The sequence below is a fragment of the Petromyzon marinus genome, chromosome 29, assembly GCF_048934315.1.
Source record: "Petromyzon marinus isolate PM22_M1 ecotype Great Lakes invasive population chromosome 29, UKy_Petmar_22M1.pri1.0, whole genome shotgun sequence".
In the NCBI taxonomy this organism is placed as follows: domain Eukaryota; kingdom Metazoa; phylum Chordata; class Hyperoartia; order Petromyzontiformes; family Petromyzontidae; genus Petromyzon; species Petromyzon marinus.
In genome coordinates, this window is record NC_133695.1 from 11,415,086 (window position 1) to 11,432,209 (window position 17,124).

The 17,124-nt window shown below is 47.3% G+C and overlaps 1 protein-coding gene across 1 annotated transcript; it reads left to right on the forward strand.

The window, feature by feature from the left end:
* The first annotated feature begins 471 nt into the window (after nt 1-471).
* On the forward strand, nt 472-10,550 carry LOC142929323 (uncharacterized). The gene is made up of 4 exons (XM_076070436.1): nt 472-488; nt 5,252-5,634; nt 6,053-7,814; nt 7,970-10,550. Exons 1-3 carry the CDS (start codon nt 472-474, stop codon nt 6,379-6,381), a joined length of 729 nt encoding a protein of 242 aa, XP_075926551.1. The 3' UTR covers nt 6,382-7,814; nt 7,970-10,550.
* Nucleotides 10,551-17,124: the final 6,574 nt, after the last annotated feature.

Sequence of the window (17,124 nt, forward strand, 5' to 3'; positions counted from 1 at the left end):
GACGTCACCACCAACTGACGCCCACTCTGAAGATTCAAGTTGAGCCGCCAAGAAGCTGAAGCCGAAGACTCCGCGACTCTCAAAGATTCCGAGACTCCGAGACTCTACCTGAGATTCCGAGACTCTACCTGAGACTCAGAGACTCTACCTGAGACTCTACCTGAGACTCTGAGACTCTAACTGAGACTCTGAGACTCTAACTGAGACTCAGAGACTCTACCTGAGACTCTGAGACTCTCCTTGAGGCTCAGAGACTCTCCTTGAGGCTCAGAGACTCTACCTGAGACTCAGAGACTCTACCTGAGTCTCAGAGACTGTACCTGAGACTCAGAGACTCTACCTGAGACTCAGAGACTCTCCCGGAGACTCTACCTGAGACTCTCCCTGACACCTCTCTGAGGCCTTCTCACTCGACTCGCTCTCCCTGCTTGAGTGAAGAACCTCGCCGAGCTTCTGCACGACGGTGGAAGGATGGAAACATCTCCGAGGTGAGTGAGCGTGAGACGGCACTGGGGAGAGACAAAGACGGCTGTGAGATGTGTGCAGTGTCTGAGCGAGACAGCCCTGCACAGTACACCCGGGTACTCTGCTGTGGCCGTGTCCGTGTCAGATCGGGCGTTGCCTTCAGAGGGACAAACATTGATACAGACCGTGAGGGAGACACTCGGACACACAACGTAGACACACGGGCACACACAGCAGAGACACAGAAGGCAGCAGACACATGGAGACGCAGAAGGGAGACAGGAGTCGCTATTCTATTGCTAGTGGACACTCCTCACCAACACACGGAGACAGGCGAGAGGCTTCCAGTCATTTAATCTCCGTCATCCACAGCGCTCTGCTCTTTTGCTGCCGCTCCGTCCTCATCTGCTGCTCTCTTCTCCTCATCGATAGCTCCTGGCGACGTCCCCTCTCATCCCGATGACCCCCTCTATCATTGGAACCACCTCGTGGCGGGAACCCCTCGGGGTTTTCAAATAAGCGGGAGTCAAAAAAATCGTAATTAATTAGTTAATGCATTTCTGGCGACTCCGTCCCACGTGGCACGGATCATTCTGTGGTCATATAATAGAGTGAAACATGCTCTCTTATCTTCATCATTATCTGTGACCTACCAATGTCTGCAGGCAGGGTCAATCGACGACAAGCCTATTGCCTGCAGATATGTAACAGATGAGATGCGTCGCACCGTTTAGTTCCTCCTGTTTGATGAGGCGGTCGACCCTCCTGAGACTTTCCCCGTCGCGGTATCGATAAGTCGCGGGGTTCGGCGTCAGAAATGAAGACCAGCAGACGACACCGCAAAAAAGTTTGGGAACTAATAAATGCATTAAAAAATATGTTTCAGTACCGTATAATGTTAATGTCTTTTTTTAAATATTTTATTAACGTAAATACGCGCAAATTTTTCTTTTTCAAGTTTAAATTTGTTAAAAGTAAAAATTAGCGAAAAAGAGCGCAAGAGCCAGCCGACGACACGCAAAGGCTGGAAATATAGAGATAACTTAACTTAACAATGACCTTAATACAGTACACTGTACTGTATGACCAAACACATTCTCCTGCGGAGGGAGCTGGTAGGAACGTTGGGTTGCTCGGTCAATGGCCAGGGTCAACGGGCGGCACCACCACGTGGTGTATTCCGCAAATATGCCCGACTGTGAGGGCGGGCACAAGCCGGCGTGAGTCGGTTAAACGTTGAGTTTTATAAGGGCACCACGGGGTGACCCATCTGTCAAACGGCCCCCGCCAGCCGCGCTCCCAGCAGCGGCTGGCGGGGGCCGTTTGTGAGGGGGCCGAGGGAGCCGACGGAGGGAGACGATGGAGCAGGGGGGGGCCGAGGGAGCAGGGGGGGCGGGCGGGGGGCTGACGGAGCCAGGGGGTGACGATGGAGTCGGGGGGGGGACGACGGAGTTGGGGGGGGCGACGGAGCACTGACTCCCTCACACATCATACACTGACTCCCTCACACATCATGCACTGACTCACTCACACATCATGCACTGACTCATACATCATGCACTGACTCACTCACACATCATGCACTGACTCACTCACACATCATGCACTGACTCACTCACACATCATGCACTGACTCACACATCATGCACTGACTCACTCACACATCATACACTGACTCACTCACACATCATGCACTGACTCCCTCACACATCATACACTGACTCACTCACACATCATACACTGACTCACTCACACATCATGCACTAACTCACTCACACATCATGCACTGACTCACTCACACATCATGCACTGACTCACTCACATCATGCACTGACTCACTCACACATCATGCACTGACTCACACATCATGCACTGACTCACTCACACATCATACACTGACTCACTCACACATCATGCACTGACTCATTCACACATCATACACTGACTCACTCACACATCATACACTGACTCACTCACACATCATGCACTGACTCACTCACACATCATGCACTGACTCACTCACACATCATGCACTGACTCACTCACATCATGCACTGACTCACTCACACATCATGCACTGACTCACACATCATGCACTGACTCACTCACACATCATACACTGACTCACTCACACATCATGCACTGACTCATTCACACATCATGCACTGACTCACTCACACATCATGCACTGACTCACACATCATGCACTGACTCACTCACACATCATACACTGACTCACTCACACATCATGCACTGACTCACTCACACATCATGCACTGACTCACTCACACATCATGCACTGACTCACACATCATGCACTGACTCACTCACACATCATGCACTGACTCATACATCATGCACTGACTCACTCACACATCATGCACTGACTCACTCACACATCATGCACTGACTCACTCACACATCATGCACTGACTCACACATCATGCACTGACTCACTCACACATCATACACTGACTCACTCACACATCATGCACTGACTCCCTCACACATCATACACTGACTCACTCACACATCATACACTGACTCACTCACACATCATGCACTAACTCACTCACACATCATGCACTGACTCACTCACACATCATGCACTGACTCACTCACATCATGCACTGACTCACTCACACATCATGCACTGACTCACACATCATGCACTGACTCACTCACACATCATACACTGACTCCCTCACACATCATGCACTGACTCACTCACACATCATGCACTGACTCATACATCATGCACTGACTCACTCACACATCATGCACTGACTCACTCACACATCATGCACTGACTCACTCACACATCATGCACTGACTCACACATCATGCACTGACTCACTCACACATCATGCACTGACTCATACATCATGCACTGACTCACTCACACATCATGCACTGACTCACTCACACATCATGCACTGACTCACTCACACATCATGCACTGACTCATACATCATGCACTGACTCACTCACACATCATGCACTGACTCACTCACACATCATGCACTGACTCACTCACACATCATGCACTGACTCACACATCATGCACTGACTCACTCACACATCATACACTGACTCACTCACACATCATGCACTGACTCCCTCACACATCATACACTGACTCACTCACACATCATACACTGACTCACTCACACATCATGCACTAACTCACTCACACATCATGCACTGACTCACTCACACATCATGCACTGACTCACTCACATCATGCACTGACTCACTCACACATCATGCACTGACTCACACATCATGCACTGACTCACTCACACATCATACACTGACTCACTCACACATCATGCACTGACTCATTCACACATCATACACTGACTCACTCACACATCATACACTGACTCACTCACACATCATGCACTGACTCACTCATACATCATACACTCGCACAACCACTGACCCATTCACTCATCATAGACAGGTTCACTCATCGTGTGCTGACTCGCACATCATACGCTGACTCGCACATCATACACTCACGCTACTGCTGACTTACTCACACATCATACACTGGGAGTGTCGTGCTGCCAGCTATGGCTGCAGGTTTTGTCGTACGTGTTATGTATATCGTTTATTGTTAAACTTAAAATTACAGTTCCTATGATTACTGTTGTTATATTGTTTTTATAGCTTTATTTTGGTGATTCGAAAACATATAGTTAATCTAAATTGTCTTTGGTTGTTGTTGTTGGCTTGCACCACATTGATTCTTGGACACAACGTTTTAATACGTTTTTTTGTGTGTGGAATATTTGCTGGTTTATTCCAGGATGTTTCTGTTACGCATTGTCGCTTTAAGATGTTCTGTGTTCAAATTTAGTTTGTTGTGGTTGCACCCGACTTAAGAGCCGCATGGCTCACAGGGCTCTACCTAATAAATGAAACTTGAAAACTTGAAACCAGCCCCTCCCCACCCAGCCCCACCCTCCCCACCCAGCCCCTCCCCACCCTCCCCACCCAGCCCCTCCCCACCCTCCCCTCCCCACCCAGCCCCTCCCCACCCTCCCCTCTCCACCCAGCCCCACCCCTCCCATTTTTGGGTGCACGACGTACGGACGGACACAATAATCCCCTGTGGGCTGGTTGTGTAACCAGGAGCTTCCTACCAGTAATACTGTACTGTATATTTGTGTAATTGACTAAAGTGGTGATTTTTACTGTGTTTTGTGATACTATTATTCTTATATTTCTTTCATTTGTTTTTTATTTTCTCTAATTTTTACCTAACACTGACCTTCATATATGACCAAATACCAATCCCAAATTGCATTAAAAACACCCCAAAAAAATAACAAATTCAAACATTTTCTCGGGGGGGGGGGGGGGCTCACAGTGCCCCCCCCCCGAACCCCCCGGCTGGAGGTGCTCCCTTCACTCGCCAAGGGGACCAAAACATTTTACGTGTTTTTTTCCCAAATTGCGGGGGGCCTGTGCCCCTAACTCTCGTGATGTGGAAGGGTCAGCTGGAGTTTAGTTTTATGCGTATATTTTTAAAGTTATTTGTTTACGTGTTCTACACTCTGCACTCCTATCGTGCTTTTGTATTGTTGTAATCTTCTGACCCGCCTCCAATTGAACATCTGTGAAAAAGAGCTTCATAGCTCATCGGGTTCCTCCAGTATGAATACAATTCCTGATTTTACTTGACTCGTGTCATTGCAAAGTGACAGAAGCTCGTGACTGTCGGCGCGACAGCCTGCGAGCATCTGTGACCCCAACTGCATTCCGTCTACGTTTGCAGACAACCGGATATTGGCGACATTTCCACCGTGACGCGTTGCGACCTCTCGCCTGGCGACGGCCTGCCGGAGGATGAGGAGGAGGCCAGCCCGTCCTGCTGGGGCGGCTTTTGTCGCAAGGGGCCGCGTCGATCGGCGGCCGACAAGGCCCTCCTGAAGGCCCAGTATAAACTGTATAAGACTCAGGTGAGGGTGCATCAGATCATCCAGGAGTTGTGGCGGGACACCGCCGCGGTCAACGCCGCCAAGAAGCTGAAGGAGGAGGAGGAAAAGAAGAAGAAGGAGTGGAGCGCGGGAGCAGGAGATCACAAGAAGGTGTCCAAATGGCCCTTTGGCAATGGATGGAGGCGCAATAGGAACTCGTCCCACAAGGTCAGCAGACCAGGTGAGGGGATTGAACTTGGCGTGGTTGCGAGGGACAGGGGTGGGGGGGTACGGCGCGCGGTCAGAGACTCGCCCGGTCTCAGGTGTTGCTAAACGCGTGATGCTGATTGTAAATGTGGAGGGAAAAACTGGAGGACTCGGAGAAAAATCTATGTGACCACGGGGAGAGACATACAAACTGCATATATACCACAGGGGTCACTGTCGAGATCGAACCCATGACCACCTGTATACCAGGCAGGATAGTTAACATTTGGCCACCGTGGCACCCTCAAAGGTAAGGTGTGTTGAAGCAGTGCCCCTAGTGCGAACAGCGAGTCTCTCATTGAAGCAGTTTCGAAAAGTACTTCTGTGATGCCACCTTCTCGGGCACCGCGAGAGCACGCGAGTGACGAGCAGATGGGGTCGTTCTGTCGCAGGAACAACCGCCCAGGCAGCAATGGATCGGGATGCGCCCGTCGCGCTTGTGGATGAATCCATGGCCACCAGCATGACCATGAGCAACAGCAGCATGACCATCCACCTCGCTGGCACCGGGAGCGGCAACAGCAGCATCAGCAGTATCAGCAGCAGCGACTGCAGGAGTAGCAGTGACAGCAGCAGTGGCTACCCGTCACAGTCCGAGTCCTCCAAGTGCTTGGCAGACTCATCGGTCATCAATTCCAGCGATGATGGCTCCCTCCACAGCGACCCTTGCACCCCTCTGCCTCTCAAACTGGTAACTATATATCTCTGTAGTGTTTGTTAAACTTTTTTGTCCTGCCAACCACCCACTCTTGTGACAAATCGCGTTCCAGTCATACAAAATTATTCATATTCTTACCGGAACATAAACACACACTTTTATGTGAATGCAGCTGAAATGTTTTTATTTTTATTGGGGGCATTTAGATCTTCGATTTAGTGTAGTTTAATCACGGTAGTTTAACAAAAATATTTTTGAAAGTATTAATTCACGTACAAAACAAAATGTTTGAACATTGTCATCATTACCGGATCAACCTCCGTTTGCATCACAGCTTCACGGACCACCTGGAGGACCGTCGCAGACCACTGTTGGTACCGGGGACCACACTGAGAACCACTGCCTTACACAAACGGATTACATTGCGATTTAAAGCTGATGGAGCGCTAGTGTCCTTTACAGGAAAACGTAGCCGAGGGGGCCCACTACGGGTTCGGGTGTGAATTAATATGTTAGCGTTCCACCTCTGCGTGGGTTTTAGTTGAGCCTCACGTAAATCTGACCTGCGTGTGTGCCCACACAGACGTCGCAAATGCCACCCTGGGAAGCAATGTCCCTTGTTCATAGCCACGTGCTCTGAAGGGCATTGCCCGAAGTGTCGCCACAGTGTTGTTGACGAGTGTATTGAGTGTATTTTTATTCTCAAGAGGCAAAGTGTCACCGGGACGTTGTGGAGAATGGCCCCTTGGCAAACGCTTGTGGCCCGTGGCCGAAGGTTCGCCGCGTCCTGATTGCCTATTGCCCCAACTGCAGGAACTCGTGAACGCGGACCCTACGGTCATTGAGCCACACGGTGCGCTGTCCCTTGACCGGGACACATCAAGCAAGCGTCGGCTAGAGGTGGTGCTGCCATCAGCCAATTGGAAGGCTGGCCATGAAACGGTAGGGAGTGACTTGCATATGCAAACACATATGGACCTGTAATAAAGACTCAGATTCCATGTACAGTTCTGTTAGCGAGCACTTATAAAGGCCGGCATTGTGGCACATGAGGGGTGGGTGGCCAACACCACGCCTGGCCGCCTGTGTGTCCAGAGTGGCGATTTTTGCACATCGCACCAAGTACTACTTTGAGGCTCAGTGGTCACTGGTGTTGGCTGTGAGGGGCATCAAACTCGGGTAACTGGGTTCATAAAGCAGCGCGCTAACTGCTACTCTGCTGTTCCCCTTTAACATACACAAATGTACAAGTACCCACATACACGTTCACACACACACACACATCCAATGAAAGCCATATTAAGGTGTTCGCTGTGAAGCCCGGAGTGTCGGTTTTGGATGTGCGACAGAATCGCTCATTTGCCTCGGGCATTCTCGACGAGCTGATGTTCATGGCGGTCTCCTTCACAGATCTCCCAGCCCCGGGGGGGAGATGTTTCCCCTATGTACGAGAACCAGCAGCCACCGGGAATAGTGCAGCAGATGTACGGCCACAGGTGAGACACGTGCACACACAGACACGGGACCTCTCTCTGTCTCTCTCACCCCCACGCCGTGGGAGCCCCCCTAACGCTGGCTCGGCTCGCGTGTGCCAAGTGGAAAAGGCGGGTTCTAATGAATCGTGCAGCTAAATGTTCATTCCCTTCCACAGATTCATCAACGTTGCGCCTTGCGCAAGTCAAGAGTGGTAAGCTGGCACGAGAGTCCACCGCTCCCCGCGAGACGGGAGATGGAGAGTGCTGCTGGCTCGGCACCTCCTGCGGATGTGGTTCCTCCGCTGGGGACCTCTGGGAGATCGCTTCTCATCCTCCTCATCCTCGTCGGTGGACTCTTTTTAAACGTGGACGCTGATGAGAGGAAAACCTCTCCAATTCGTATCGATGTTGGGGATCAACTTTCATTTGATGGATGTATTGCCAACTAAATAAATTCATAATGAAGGTTTTTTGGTTAGATCGCATAAGTATAAATGTGTTGTAAACCTCCACCACCCGACAACCAATTAGGAAGGGAGAGTAAATCCACAACATTTACAATTTGAGTACAACATTTCACTCGTAATTACATCCTGCAGCAAACAACGGATATACATGGACATGGCCGATATATAGTAATAATTGAGAGATGATGGTTTTGTTGTTGGCGGCGTTTTAGAAAGATATAATACATGGACATGGCCGATATATAGTATTAATAGAGAGATGATGGTTCTGTTGTTGGCGGTTTTAGACAGATATAATACTATTTTACTATATATCGGCCAAGTCCATGTATTATATCTGTTGTTTGCTGCGTTTTAGACAGAAATAATAAATTGACATTGCCGATATATAGTAATATTAGAGAGATGATGGTTCTGTTGTTGGCGGCGTTTTATACAGATATAATACATGGACTTGGCCAGAATAGTGAAGCAATCCACCTGCTTCCGGTCTTAAATAGAAAAGGACGACATCATCATTGAACCCAATCAGGTGCAGAGATCAGAGGCGGAGGAGGGGGGGGGGTGCTTATTGTAATTATATAATATATTCATAATCAGTTAATTAGTATGTGTTTCCTCTATAAGGAATTGTAATTGTAAGATGTATTACTTAATAATATGCTTCCAGGCTACACATAGTCTCGAGCTGTCAGAGCGGTTAAATTATTTGTATTTCTTTCAATTTCAATGGATTCTCGAATTAGCCTTGGCCAGTAATACAGTCGACCCTTCTGCATCGCGACTTTTCCCATCTCGGTTTCGATATATCACGGGGTCGGCATAAGAAATTAAAAGGGAATTTTTTGGGGAGTTTTGCGAAAGCCGCAGATGACACGCGAAGGCCAGCAGACGACAAGCAAATAGTTTAGCAACTCATAAATGCATAAAATATATGTACAGTACTGTATAATATTAGTGTATTTTATATTTTAATACCATAAATATACACTTTTTTAAAAGTAAAATTACGTGAAAAGCTGAAGTCGCGAAAGCCAGCAGACAACATGCAAAGGCTGGAAATGTAGAGATAACTTGACAAGTTTAGTAACTGGAGGTGCTCGCTTCACTCGCCAAGGGGACCAAACATTTTTACGCGGTTTTTCCAGGTCGCGGATGGCCTGCGCCCCTAACCCCGGTGATGTGGTAGGGTCGACTGTAATTAGTTTTACGCAACAATTCAACGTTATCAAAATCAATTGAATGTCCTTGTTGGCAAGTACGTTCTGCAACTGCAGACAGTTGTGTTTGAGAGTGTTTAATATTTATTTGGTGTTCTTTTAGTCTTACGCTAATGTTCAATATAACATCTGCCACATATTTCGATTTAAAGCTTTCGTGACTGCAAGGATTCATCTTCTTTGGTTCTTTCGGTAAAGTCACGTAGAATGAGAATAAAATAATAAATTGATAAAATAAAATAACACAATAAAAATTCTCACGACGTTTCGGCCACAACACAAGCGGCCTTCATTAGGTGAAGGGACGAGACTGTCTGGAGGACAGTGCTGGAGCGAACAAAGCCAAGCTCAGACCGCGACCTTTAAGCTGTGTGAGAAGAAACAGAGCGCCTTGACAAAGGAATTAGCATAGAATTTAGCATTGAAATAGCTGAGTGATTAGCTTGTGACTGGTCACAGAAATGGCTATGTTAAAGTCAAAGCATACACATCCACAGAGGCACCCCTTGACAAAGGAATTAGCATAGAATTTAGCATTGAAATAGCTGAGTGATTAGCTTGTGACTGGTCACAGAAATGGCTATGTTAAAGTCAAAGCATACACATCCACAGATGCACCTAGTACAAATCAAACAGGAGAATTTAGCATTAAAATAACTGAGGGATTAGCTTGTGACTGGTCATAGAAATAGTTATGTTAAAGTCAAAGCCTACACATCTACAGAGGCACCTAGTACAAATCAAACAGGAGAATTTAGCATTGAAATAGCTGAGTGCTATATTCTCCTGTTTGATTTGTACTAAGTGCCTCTGTGGATGTGTAGGCTTTGAATTTAACATAGCCATTTCTGTGACCAGTCACAAGCTAATCACTCAGCTATTTCAATGCTAAATTCTATGCTAATTCTTTTGTCAAGGCGCTCTGTTTCTTCTCACACAGCTTAAAGGTCGCGGTCTGAGCTTGGCTGTGTTCGCTCCAGCGCTGTCCTCCAGACAGTCTCGTCCCTTCACCTGATGAAGGCCGCTTGTGTGGTGGCCGAAACGTCGTGAGAATTTTTATAGTGTTATTTTATTTTATCAATTTATTATTTTATTCTCATTCTACGTGACTTTACCGAAAGAACCAAAGAAGATTTGCCACGTAAGCAATTAATCCGATACACACCTTATTAGGCAATTCATCTTTAGTACAAGATACTAGTTTTATAATTTTGTGTACTGTGCCAAATCTTAGATTTTTTGCTGTTGCAAAACTCGAGCTAATTTGTCAGTTACTCCCACGATATATGGTATTTTCATTGTTTTAAAAATCTGGTCGCTTTCAGCAGTATTGCTGTTGGATCTTGGTTTGGCATTCAATGCTCTGTTAATTTGAGCATTATTGTAGCCATTCAATCGTAGCGCTTTCATGTTTCATCTCACCTCAGACTTTCACCATGTGACACTTTTTTAGCCCGATGTATGAGTGTCTTAATGTGAGAGGATTTCTGTGCGGAATGATGTTGCGAATGTTAATTCAGGTAGCCATCAGTGTGAGTTCGTTTTCGGGAAACGCTGTGTGTTATTTTAACATTTAGGCCGCGTCCGAGCAATGTATCTAGGAAAGGGAGTGTGCTATTCACTAGCTTTGTGTAGTATTTGGTTAGCTTTAGCAGACTTTGCGTGATGTGTTGTTTTGATTGCGTTTGTTATTACCTTTGAATCCTAAAGTATTAAAGCTTTCGTGACTGCATAAAATTACTCATTGGTTTTTTTCGGTAAAGTCACGTATGTAGAAATACAATAAAATTATATTGAAACAAACAATCACGACATTTAGATCACAACGCAAGCGATCTTCATCAGGTGTCAAGAACAAATCACGGAGGTAAATACAACAAAAAGATGAGAGACGAGAATTCAACAACCTGAAAAAACATTACGTGAAGCACATCCAATCAGGCCAACAACACAGTTAGACACTTCCTGGCGGACCACGAATTTCAGAAGAGTGTTAAATTTCGTGTTCATCCTTTGGATTTCACATACCAGCATAGATATAATGAAAAATACGAGGTACACGGTCAGTAGAAATACATATACAAGTCCACCAAGAGGTAAGGAGGGACGAAAGACGGACAGGGAGGCAGAGAGAGGGGGGGGGGGTAGCGGAGGGATGAACAGAAGCTTAAATGGAAATAAGGTTGGAGGGGGGGAGGGGCCAGAGCAAGAGCGGCAGCTCAAACACGCACATCTTACACATACAAAACGGCAGCTCAAAAAAGGACCACCTCTTGTAAATAAAAAACGGCAGGAAGTGTCTTACTGTGTTGTTGGCCTGACTGGATGTGCTTCACATAATGTTTTTTCAGGTTTGTTGAATTCTCGTCTCTCATCTTTTTGTTGTATTTACCTCCGTGATTTGTTCTTGACACCTAATGAAGATCGCTTGCGTTGTGATCGCAACGTCGTGATTGTTTTTTGTTTTAATATAATTTTATTGTCTTTCTACATACGTGACTTTACCGAAAAAACCAATGAGTAATTGTATGCAGTCACGAAAGCTTTAATACTTTATTATCACACTTCTACGGGGAAGTTACCGTTGTAATTATGTGTAAGATGTGCCCTTTTTTGAGCTGCCGTTTGGTATTTACAAGAGGTGGTCATTTTTTGAGCTGCCGTTTTGTATATACAAGAGGTGGTCCTTTTTTGAGCTGCCGTTTTGTATGTGTAAGATGTGCGTGTTTGAGCTGCCGCTCTCGCTCTGGCCCCTCCCCCCCTCCAACCGTATTTCCTATTTAAGCTTCTGTTCATCCCCCCCCCCTCTCTCTCTGCCTCCCTGTCCGTCTTTCCTCCCTCGTTACCTCTTGGTGGACTTGTATATGTATTTCTACTGACCGTGTACCTCGTATTTTTAATTCTATCTATGCTGGTATGTGCAATCCAAAGGTTGAACACGACATTTAACACTCTTCTGAAATTCGTGGTCCGCCAGGAAGTGTCTAACTGTGTTGTTGGCCTGACTGGATGTGCTTCACATAATGTTTTTTCAGGTTTGTTGAATTCTCGTCTCTCATCTTTTTGTTGTATTTACCTCCGTGATTTGTTCTTGACACCTGATGAAGATCGCTTGCGTTGTGATCGAAACGTCGTGATTGTTTTTTGTTTTAATATAATTTTATTGTATTTCTACATATGTGACTTTACCGAAAAAACCAATGAGTTCCTTTGAATCTCTGCACCTTTTGAGGAACGCCAGTGAAGACATCAAATTTACACGCTTAATGCGTAATTTCTCCAATTTTCTGGTTTTAAGAAAATTATCCTCCCCATAGAGGTTAGACAGTTTAACACGTAGACTTTCGCGACCAATATTATTAATAATAAAGGTTTTTGGGTGAGATCGCGTAAGTGTCAATGTGATTGGGTTCAGTGATGATGTCGTCCTGCTCTACTAAGACCGGAAACAGGTGGATTGCTTCACTTTTCTGGCAAATCGCCCGATAATGCTGGATGTAATTACCAGCGAAATGTCGTACTCACATTGTAAACGTTGTGGATTTACTCTCCAACACACCGGTGGGCTGAAGTAGGAACTAATTGGCGTTTTGTTTATGTGACAAGTCCCTTACTAATTAGTTGCGTCGTATGGTGGAGGGTTACGACACTGCGTTTTATATGAAACTGTAAATAAATTGGCTTAATAATTCACATCGACTCCATTTCAATTGTATGTATGTATGTATGTGGAACTTCTTTCACACCGTACGTAGCAAACTGTGCTAATCCGAGTTGCCATTTGCATTGCTACTCGAGTCTTCAAGGCACTCAGAGCTTCTCTGCCGCATCATCACAACACTCACCCAACCCACGCACTCTTACACATTTGACTCATCGTGGACATTTGCATCGTCACGTTTTGTTAATGAGGGGTAACTTTGTAGGATTTTTTAACGGGGAGGGAGGGGGGTTAGGAATTTGGAGAGTTTTAGGGAGTGCGGAGGGAGCGCAGGGTATTTACCGAATTAGATTAAGTAAAAATAACTTATTTCCTGAAAAACACGAATCAACAGGAAGTGACTGAAGAAACAAGTTGCCGTAGGTTTTATCTGAGAGTGGAATTGTAAAAAGCCCACGTGAATGTATTGCAAATGACGCAAGGAATGCAAGCGGGGAAAATGTAATATTGTAATCCTCGACTTACGAACTCCCGACTACTAACCAGCTCCCATGAAATGAAAAAAGATTAACATTGACAAAAAAATGCGATCTCACCATTGCAAACTGAACCACGAAACTATTTTGCTCAGAGAAGCGATCCCTCGCGAGATGTAATGAGTCAACTCCTCACTGGGAGAGTGTTTGCGTGTGTGTGTGTTAACGTGTGTGGATGTGAAAGCCTGAGTGTCATCGCGCTGCGCTCTGAACCCGGTGACCTGGGTTCGATTCCCGCTCACGGCCAACACCAGTGCCGATTATCTGAACCGGTCCTGGGCCTCCCCTAGGTCGACTCAGCCTCAAATGAGTACCTGGTGCGGTGTGTAGTAAACATTGCCACTAGGGAGACAAAGGCGGTCGGGCGTGGTGCTGGCCACCCACCCCTCGTGTACCGTTCTGACCTTCATAGGTGCTCGCTAACAGCACTTGCCCCGACAGTCTGTTACAGGCTATACGGGGGATCTTCTTCTCTTAGTATGTGAAAGCGTGAGTGTGGGGAGCTCCGGTTTGACGGCAGAGGTCTCGCTCCGAATCAGTTGGGCGGCATTATATTTTCATCGGCTGTGCAATGCTGTGTGGAAGCTTCCTGGTTTGTAGCTCCACACGAAGCTTTGGGTCTTCTCTACCACAGTCATACCCTCCCTTCTCCTACGCTTGTGAAACGTGGACCCCCCGAATGGAACATCTGCGCCGGTTAGAAACTTTCAGGCTGGGCTTAACCAGGCTGGATTGTATGAGGAGCTCACAAATCCTTGAAAGATCTGGATACCTTCCTGTCAGTGAGCTCCTCCAGCAGGCAAAGCCGCGTTGGCTGCGTCTTGTGGCTCGCATGCCCAGCCACTGCATGCCCAAGCAGCTTTTGTTTGGTCGCATAGAGGGCGCTAAATGGGCACGTTATGGGCTGGAGAAGACATGGACTGATGCGGCATGGGAGGATGTGGGGCTGAGTTCTTTTGTGCTTCTTCCATTTGCGAATAATCGCACCAACTGTTGGCACCTTCTCACCAAGCTGCTTGGCAATGGTCTTGTAGCCTATTCCAGCCTTGTGTAGGTCTACAATCTTGTCCCTGACATCCTTGGAGAACTCTTTGGTCTTGGCCATGGTGGAGAGTTTGGAATCTGATTGATTGATTGCTTCTGTGGACAGGTGTCTTTTATACAGGTAACAAGCTGAGATTAGGAGCACTCCCTTTAAGAGTGTGCTCCTAATCTCAGCTCGTTACCTGTATATAAGACACCTGGGAGCCAGAAATCGTTCTGATTGAGAGGGGGTCAAATACTTATTTCCCTCTTTAAAATGCCAATCAACTTATAACATTTTTGTCATGCGTTTTTCTGGATTTTGTTGTTGTTATTCTGTCTCTCACTGTTCAAATAAACCTACCATTAAAATTATAGACTGATCATTTCTTTGTCAGTGGGCAAACGTACAAAATCAGCAGGGGATCAAATACTTTTTTCCCTCACTGTATGCCCCCACCGAAGACGAACATCCGTGGAGGGATGCAGGCAAGGCCGATGAGTCAGATGCCTTCTATGACCTCCTGTCACAGGTGCTAGCTAAAGTGGCACCTCTGGATAGTGATCTTGATGGGTGACTTCAATGGCCCGAGTTGGTCATGATGCGAGCACCTGGTCTGCAGTGATTGGAAGACATGGGCCAGATCAGCTCAATAACAACGGTAGGAGGCTGCTAGATTTTTGTGCAGTACAAGGGCTTGTAATTATTGGCGCATCCACACAACACCATGGATGTATGCCGGGTCCAAGCTAGAATATCTTCTGGACTACATAGTGACGGAACATCGGATGCGGGCCCATGTCCTTGACACCAGGACCTACCGTGGAGCTGATCTGCCCACTGACCATCGACTTGTCATATGTAAGATGCACCTGCTATTATTCCACTCTGGTGGTGGGTGTACACCCAGGACCCCATTCAAACCCCGAGTGGAATGGTCTCAGCTAACTGATGAAAGTTGCAAGCGAGAATTTCATCATCGCTTGCGGCTGGGGTTAGCATCGTCCCCCACTCCTGATGTCGAGGGGAAATGGGCGAGGTTTAGGACTGTGGCTCATGCAGCTGCAATGGCTGCTTTGGGTACACGGTCCAGACCTCCTCAGAGACCCTGGCTGACAGAGGAGGTGTTCAGGCTGGCTGAGAAAAAGCGACAGGCCCACTCTCATCGTCTACAGCATCCCACGTCAGAGAATGAGGAGGCTTAATGCAGCCTTCGCTCGGAGGTTCGGAGAGCCGCGAGGCGCTGCAAGGATGGGTGGTGGTCGCGGGTTTCTGAGGAGATGGAGTCTGCCTCAATGGCCCGCGATCACAAATCCCAATTTAACTCCATCAAAAAAGTAACCTGCAGTGCCACACCTATTGCCATCATTAGGGGAAAGAACGGTCATCTAATCTCCGACCCCCTGGAACAGGTTTGCAGATTTTCTGAGCATTTCTGTGAGGTCCTGGGGGAAAGGGAGTCCCTCAGCCTGGAAAATATCATGGGACAAAGTGGGGATGACCCTGCTGAGGCTGCGGTGCCTCAAATATTGGAGGAGGAAGTCACCCGCTGTGAGTGGCTGGCTGAGGTGCCGTCTATTGAGGAAGTACTGAAGGTGATCCAGTGTCTGAGACCAGGAAAGGCACCGGGCAGAGATGATCTCCAAAGCGAAATGCTGAAGGAGGGTGGCGTTTTTGCGCAGACTACCCTACATGAAATCATAACAACAGTCTGGATCACTGGACGGGTTCCGCAGGATTAGAAGGATGCCCTGGTGGTCCCCCTCTTTAAGAAGGGGGACCGTACAGGCTGTAACAACTACAGGGGCATCTCACTCCTCAGTGTGCCTGAAAAGGTCCTGGCAAGGATTATTCAACATCACCTTGCTAGGCACGCTGAGGAGAGGCTTGCGGAGCCCCAATGCAGTTTCAGGAAAGGGCGGTCCTGCACAGATGCCATATATTTGTCCGTCTGCTACAGCAGAGGTGTAGGGAATTCCAACAAGACCTACATCTCTGCTTTATTGACCTGGTCAAGGCCCATAATACCATCGGTAGGCCTGGGCTCTGGGTTGTTCTTTGTGCTTTCGGAGTCCCTGACCCTCTGCTCACGCTCATTAAGGACCTTCATGATGGTTAGCAGGCGCGGGTAAAACTACGTGGCCGGGAGTCAAAGCCATTCCCTGTACACCTTGGGGTGCGACAGGGATGTCCTCTGGCTCCAACATTATTTAACATCTATTTCGACCACATAGTTCATGAAGCCTTCAGTAGCTGTACCGGAGGAATTTCCATCTGGTACAGATACAATGGGAGGCTGATCGATGCCCAGGTGCGGTCAAGGGATGGCTCTCGATTGGTCAACCACGTATACCGACGACCTGGTAATGGCAGCTCACTCAGAGGAGGAGTTGGAGGCGCTGCTGCTGAAACTGGAGTGTGCC

Coding starts and splice junctions, on each gene's coding strand:
- LOC142929323 (XM_076070436.1), top strand. Junction 5,635..6,052: donor CCACAAGGTCAGCAGACCAG/GTGAGGGGATTG, acceptor GTTCTGTCGCAG/GAACAACCGCCCAGGCAGCA.